We start from the raw sequence: 7,340 nt of genomic DNA, 5'->3' as shown, positions 1-7,340 counted from the left end.
GTGTTGCTCACTGAGACCTCTCAGATGTATAATGCTTTAATGGAAAATGAAGAGCTGAGGGTACAGCAGGAGAAATCTGCAGCAGCTCCTGGAAAAAGTTTCAATATCGTCCAGTTACCCCCAAAACAGTACTACAACTGTTTTTAATGTAACAGTCAGGTATGGAAATTTTTGACTTCTTGACTATTCCTATTTAACAGCACATTGTCTAAAGGCTGGCTTGGTCCCAGAGCCATGAAACAATGTCTGAATAAGGAACATAATATTGGCTTTCCATTACATCTAATGCATTGAGTGCTTTTGACTCAATCTCAAAAATCTAAGCTGCAAACCAGAGAAGCAACAACACTGGTTGTCATTTGCTTTTGTTCTCATATATTATTTCAGATTATAACCTCAGCATCAGAAAGAATTCTTACTTTCCACGTCTCTGAAAGCTTGACACCTTGAGAGACCTTTTTCTTCTTACGTGGGTGTGCACACTCCTCTCTAAGGCCTCTCTAAGACCCCGGTCCAGACAGTAAGAATGGTCCTGCTGCAGTCTGCCCGTTGTCAGACAGTCACGCTTTATCTCCACAAAGAAAAGAAAGCCCTAGATAAGAGATGTGGCTCCCTCTGCTGATCTCGGAGAATCAACCTAATTAAAAGGGTCTGTCAAATGGGCGTTCACATTGGCCAGAAAGAAAGCAATCCGAGACAATTTCATTAAAAAAGTGGCTCTCACACTCTAAAAATAGATCGACTACTCACTTCTCCTGGTGTACACATAGATACAGTGATAGCCTTGTGTGCCCACTCAGTGGCGTAAGGTAGTTACGACGGGCCCTATTGCACAGTAGTTCTGAAACACACACATTAGGGATTAACCGATATGGATTTTATTTGTTCCAATGTGATACCGATTTTTATTTCATCGGCCTTAGCCGATAAACAATACAGGCTGACAATTTTCTTGAGCCGATATTTGGAGCCAATACTGCTTTTGCTCCCTCAAATTACATCATAAAAATGTAAACCCTGCCACACTGGATTTGTTTTTGGAATCTGTTCTGCCATTTAAAAAAAAAAAAAAAAAAAAAAAGAATAAACAAAAACACATATCAGTGTCACTTCTGCAATCCTCTTACATTCATATCACCCAAATTATGTGTGCAATGTGCATCATATGGATGGGTGCACTGCATATGGTAAACTGTGCAAGGGTAAAAGGCTTTCATCAACATTTCCTTTGTCAACACATTTAAATTATTTAAGAAAACAATCAACTTGAAAAGTAGCCATTGAAATAAAGTGCTTGATTTGTAATTTAAGACTTCCGTGGTGCTAGTGGTAGAGGGGCAGTGCATGGTCTGCACGTGAACTGCAACGTCTCCAGCAACACAGAGCTGCCTGTGGACGCCGTGTGTATCGCCGAACGCAGCAGCGGCATATCGGCCGATGCCGATACACGTAAAAAAGCAAATATCGGCCCGATATGTTGGCCGACCGATAATATTGGTCCATCACTAACACACAAACAAACATGATCAAGTAGAAACTTGACATTAAACAACATTAACATAAATATTACCCAGGAAACCTTCATCGCATTTCACATTTGAAAAAAATACCAACACAATGTTGGAGGGTCTACTCTGTCTATGGTCGCGCACCCCTGAACCCCATTGCAACAGCACTGCATGCACTGTCTACTGTACATTTAAGCCCCTTTTCTTACTACGGCCGTACAAAGGATGCTTCAGTGAGTCAGATGGAGACAGATGTGGAAGCCTCCGGGTACATTCCTTCTCATGCATCACAACCTGGAAATGAGATTTTAGACTTATGGATATAAATGTGCTGTTAACCCTAACTTACCTGCAGAAGACACATACATTAACACTATATATATCCTGGTGTCTGTATATCTTCAGACTTACCTGCCAGTGAGCTGTTTCTGTGCAAAATAACATTTTATCTGGCCAGCCTGTATGCTGAGTAAATGCACAGAAATTCATGTAGGTGTCAACATTAGTGCATTAAAATATTGGCAGCTGGCACCATCACACAGTTACCATGGTGAGACGCAACTGATGCCATGTAGCAAGAGCTAAAGAAACACGGCCTTTACAAAACATTCTGTAAAAAGTAGAAAAGTTTGGATATAACCTGCAACAAAAACCAACTGCAAATCAACTTCTTCCCCAGGATGTTCAGCCATTGTGCCCATATAGTACATTACCCTATCTGCACAACATTACAGGACTGGGCTATTACCTGATTCTGCTGCCAGACAGCCAGGAGGAGGCTGAGGCCCAATTTGTCTCTGGCGTCATGCAGTCCTGGCAGTGGACCCATAAACCCATTAGGCCTTTTGTTTGCTTTTGTCTCAGGAACTGAACAGCCTTAGTGGGGGCTGCGACCGGTGTTTAGAGCCCTACCGCTCAGAAGTCTCTGAAGCAGTTAAATTCCTCACATCATAGAGATCACAGTTCACTGAGATTAGTAAAGTCAGCCGCTGAAGTCAGCCACATGGATGTCTAGTCAGGTCAAGCTTTATTCAAATAGTACAGTTCATACATATGGATGCATGATGCGCTTTCCATCTTTGTGCATCCCATAAAAATTAAACACACACGGGCATATGCACTCAAGCATGTACACACACAAACTAACCAATGAACTTGAAGTGTAGGAAGGTGGATGGTAAATATGGAGGACATGTCATGGTATTACTATTATTATTATTATTATTATTATTATTATTATTATTATTATTATTATATTATTATTATGTTATTATAATAGCAGCAGCAGTCTGTCATGTTAAATGTTCATTCCTAATGTGTCTGTTTGGTGACACACTGAGAAGCCCTTAGGCAAAATAAACACACAGGATAACCTTGTTTGAGGACAAAAACAGTAGCTTCATATTGTTGTTATCTACAATAAGGACAGCCCACTGTCACAACAGCACTTCTTTACTTTCATGTAGAAAGCGAGAGTGTCCAAATGTGCAGCTGTTTCCATTTACCTCGCACAACTGCACATGGTCAGATGTTGTTTTTTTCTTCTTTTTACCACCTAAAATGATGCACCTATTGGAGTTTTAATAGGAGGATGTCTGAGAAACAGCACAATCTGATCTAACTTAGAAGATGTGAAGGATTTGGGATCTCCTGTGAAGACTGTCTACTCCTATTGGTTACAGAGCATTCAACTCGGGATGAACTCTAGAGTTCAACTCAACTCAAGCTGTCACACACACTAATGTGAGGCATGCACACACATACACCTAGACCATCACACCATCTGAACTTAATGACTCTTTTTTTTTTGGGAAGGAAAACTAAGTAATATTTCCAAAGAAGCAAGAATTAAAAATGCCACCATAAAATGTGACAAAATCTTGAGGTCTTGTCAGGGACAGTCTATTGTATGCAATAGCACAAAGCAGTCAGGTGATGGCAATATTGTATTCCTTTTAGCAAATTGCATTGTTTTTTACTTTTTAATAGCCCAAAAGCAACACTACATATTTGATAAGAATTGTGTGAGATATTACCAAAGGAATAAAGAAAATCAGGGGTGAAAAGGGCATGTGCGGATTTGAAGCCCTGTTACAATAAATTCCAATACTCAACATGTCCCTACAGTACAGCTCAGTCAGAAATAGGTCACAATAATCATGTGTAACAGCTCAACCCATACCTTGGAAATTCTACATATCGCGGCAAAAGACATTTCTAGTACCTGATTTTCAGGTTGAGTTCAGTCAATGTTTGAATCCTTAAGCTGTGTCCAAAAAAAATCTAATTACATATTTATGCCTCTGTGTAACTTCACTTTAGTATTGTGTGGTGAAAAAGGACAATTTAAAAATGTTATTATCTGAAGGCCTTTTTTGTTTGGTCATTAAAAAGCCTCTCAATAGACTTTCAGTTGTCATATGTTCAAAAGCTTTGTCCTTTGTAAAATAATAAACATAATTCAATAATAGCTTTCAATCAGACTGTGTAGCATTGTGTTAGTGCTAATTCACCACAAGCTGTGTTTTAAAGCACCCGCTGCACAATAGATGGTGGGGTGGGGGGCATCACCCTGTCAAAGGGAACAACAAAAGCAGTGGATAGCTGAACATTATTGACAGCACCATTTGGCTGACCCCCCCCCCCCCCCCCCCCCCCCCCCCCCCAAACACACACACATAAACAAAAAAGTCTAAGTGGAATACCAGATCTCAGCCAGCAGCTGTAAATTACTTGACTGGACAGAAGAGGAAGGAGGGTGGTGGGCGTTATTTGGCAGTGTTATAATGACATTTAAATTAAAGTCAAATAGCCTCACTGATGGAAAGGTTTAACACAATTGTGTTGGTCAAACTTAACTTACCTTAAATTTTCTAAACACTTACTTCAAATGTAGCCATATGTGCAGGTCTAGTCCATTTATGGTCACTCAGAGTACTAGGTCTCCTTTAAACCAGGCAATCAGAGGAGCAGCAGCATGAGTTTGCAATTCAATCTCATTTAAAAATAAAAACAATAACCTGGTGATAACTTGTTTATGACACATGAGTGATTTACGACTCTGTTTTCAATTAATTATTCTCACTGTCAAATGGTGATCCAGTGGTTCCGGAGTGCCGACGCCATCAGGAGTCCTTGAAGCAAAACGAGGGACAGGCCAGTCTCATTAGAATTTCCCAGAATTCAATTTGAGTTCATTTGAGGATTTATGAGGAATAGCTACAACTATCGATTGACTGATGTCTAGGGCATAATAGTCTAGCGGGCGAGGTTCCTACAGACAAACACTTGATGAAATGAGTGTCTCTGGTGTAGTGTGGGCTTGTGTTTTTGTGCGGGTAGCTAGTTATTGGAAGCTCATGGTTCACGCCTATCCTCTTCTCTCTTATCCCAGCCGTGTGTGCCCTCCTCTCCCCTCCCCGTTTACAAGTCATGGCGGAACTGTAGACCTCAGGACGAGCAGGAGTGCACCGCCTGTCCTCGTTTTAGCAATTGTATATAGTTATTTATTTATTCAGCTAACTTTACATCTTTGCCCGAAATGACCCGTTGGATTCCTACTAAAAAAGAGAAGTACGGAGTCGGTAAGTTCTCAAATGTAGCTATAGCCTACGTGTGTTTTGCTAGTGGAAAGATCGCCAAGTAAACTCCCAACTAAACATACTTCAAGGGAAAAGCGGATTGAAGTTGGGTAACAAGTTGTTGGCGACTTTGTTTTTAGTTGTACATGGCGGGCATCGACACCGTAGACTGCCTGGCAAACTTTTATAATTTGACAGTGTAGCCTACTAAATATATATTTACCTTCCATGTTGTCGTCCCTGGCACTCTAAATATTTGGCTGTAGCAAAACATTACTTATGTTACTGTATTAGGTGGTAAAGGAAAAATGGAAAAGAGCTAAGAGTCAAATGAGCATACCAGTCATTCCTGTACTTAACCTCACTGAGCTGACTTGTGGAAGTTGCTGTAAACTTAAATGCATCACCACCTTGCTGGAAGGTCCCTTGAAGCCCCCCCCCCCCCTAAAGCAATCCTGTAGGGCTCCACATGAGAGTCTCTGTTGTGACAGTACTGTAGCCTATACATGTCAGATAAGAGAACAGAATTAGCGTAGACATTGGGGTTGTCATTTGTCGCTTGGCCACACTTACCCTACGCTATAGGGCTTTACTGTGTCTATCTTTTGATGCAATTAGACACATTGTGTTCCTTTCAAATACATAGTTGTGCCATTTATGTGGTCTGCAATGGCTTGCAATAAGGTGCGGCCCTGTCTCAATGTGTCTGTGGGCTTACTGTGTGTGCATGCACGTTCATGCTATCAGGTAGCCCTTCACGCCCTCAAGGCAAATCAGCACTAACTACTTGGCTTCATAACAAATACTTTTTAGTTTTAGTTTATTTACTTATTCTCAGCAAAGTTTGGCTGGTCATTGGTTACCTACTGACTCACTGCTAGTTCGGCAGAGTTAAGACACATGCAGAGTGTTTTCTTGTGTAGCCTACTGCAGATGCCTTTCACAAGAGGAAAACCCTACATGTGTGGAAAGAGAATACACCTAGTATGTATAGTCTTTCTGAGGTATGTGTGATTCAGAGCCAAGGACTGGAAAGTCCTTGCTTTAAAACAAAGTGTTGTGTGCTCTGCAGGTGGGTATGAAGTGCTCTGCTGCACACTACCCACTTGGTTATAGAGGACCTTGTTTTAGCAGCAGATGTTGAGGAATTTCTTAGTGTTAATCCTTTTAGATCCCTGTATTGCGTTCAAAAGTGTTGCTCCGCAGGACTGTGCCATTCCCCTCCGGCCATTTGCCCCAGAAACAGGGCAGGAGTCACTAACACTGTATTTAATCCTTAAAATGCCATCAGGCCCTGTACAAGGTCTTACAATATTAATCCGATTAGTCAACCCCAGGCTGTGCCCAAATACAGGCAACTACGTTTTGATGAAAGAGGAGATGCAAGATTTCTGATAATATCAGTTATGTCAAGCTAGCTAACATGGAAATGTGGATAATATGGGACTCAAGATGTCACAAGCTCCTATGGTGAATTTGTGACACCATGATAATAGGATAGCTTCATTTTTACATCCTGAAGCAAGGCACTGCACTAGAGACTCAGATGAAGCATTGAAATCATTTTGACCTTGTTTGCATCCATAATGACAACTCATGGCTTTAATAGATTTCAGCGGGTGGTCTTAATGAGCAGTCATGTAGCTGGCCATTTTTATTGACAGAGTACATGAACAACATGACACATTTCTTGTCAACTAATGCCCTTTCCAAATACCAATAATCCAGGAAGTTAAAGGGGAACTCCACTAATTTTAGACATCTGTTAAGTCTGGTAACAGGTGTTGCTGAACACTGTTGTCGAACACTGCATATGTGAAAAAAGCTCTATAAAGCCAATTGTGGCTTCAGGGAGCCGGCAACAATTTAAAAACATTGCCTCAAGTACAGTGAAGTGAAGTGTCGTTTGAGTCAGCGTCGGTTGGTGCTGAAGACTGCAAGTTTGAAAATGAAAACAAATCTGGGGAGTCAGAAAAAAGTGTGGTTCACGACCTCTGTAGCCGTCTTTTCTTTGAAGCTTGAGCTCTGCTTGTGCCTAGCGACTTGAGGTTACATTATCTACTAGGGTGGGGGAAGAAACCGATTCTTAGATGCATTTTGATTCTCTCTAGAACGATTCTATATAAGCTAATTATTTAAAAAAAAAAAAGTGTTGATTTTTGTTTAAAATTTACTGTCTCCAAATATTTACAAATCAGAAAACAATGTGACTGAAAGAGGAGGGGATGACTGAGCCTCTGACATGGAAGAT

General features: G+C 40.9%; 1 protein-coding gene across 3 annotated transcripts in view; it reads left to right on the top strand.

Annotated features, from left to right (window-relative positions):
* Positions 1 to 4,873: 4,873 nt before the first annotated feature.
* Positions 4,874 to 7,340, top strand: part of dock5 (dedicator of cytokinesis 5) — a 34,800-nt gene continuing 32,333 nt past the window's right edge. For all 3 annotated transcript variants that reach the window (XR_004332246.1, XM_032517294.1, XM_032517293.1), the window contains exon 1: positions 4,874 to 5,092. Coding sequence is in view for 2 of the 3 variants with exons in the window: in XM_032517294.1 (XP_032373185.1) it covers positions 5,050 to 5,092 (43 nt within the window). In the remaining variant the exon portion in view is untranslated. The remainder of the gene's footprint in view (positions 5,093 to 7,340) is intronic.

The sequence above is a fragment of the Etheostoma spectabile genome, chromosome 5 (genome assembly GCF_008692095.1).
Source record: "Etheostoma spectabile isolate EspeVRDwgs_2016 chromosome 5, UIUC_Espe_1.0, whole genome shotgun sequence".
NCBI lineage: Eukaryota > Metazoa > Chordata > Actinopteri > Perciformes > Percidae > Etheostoma > Etheostoma spectabile.
The sequence above is the reverse complement of the archived record's forward strand: the minus strand, read 5'-3'. Positions and strand labels throughout refer to the sequence as shown.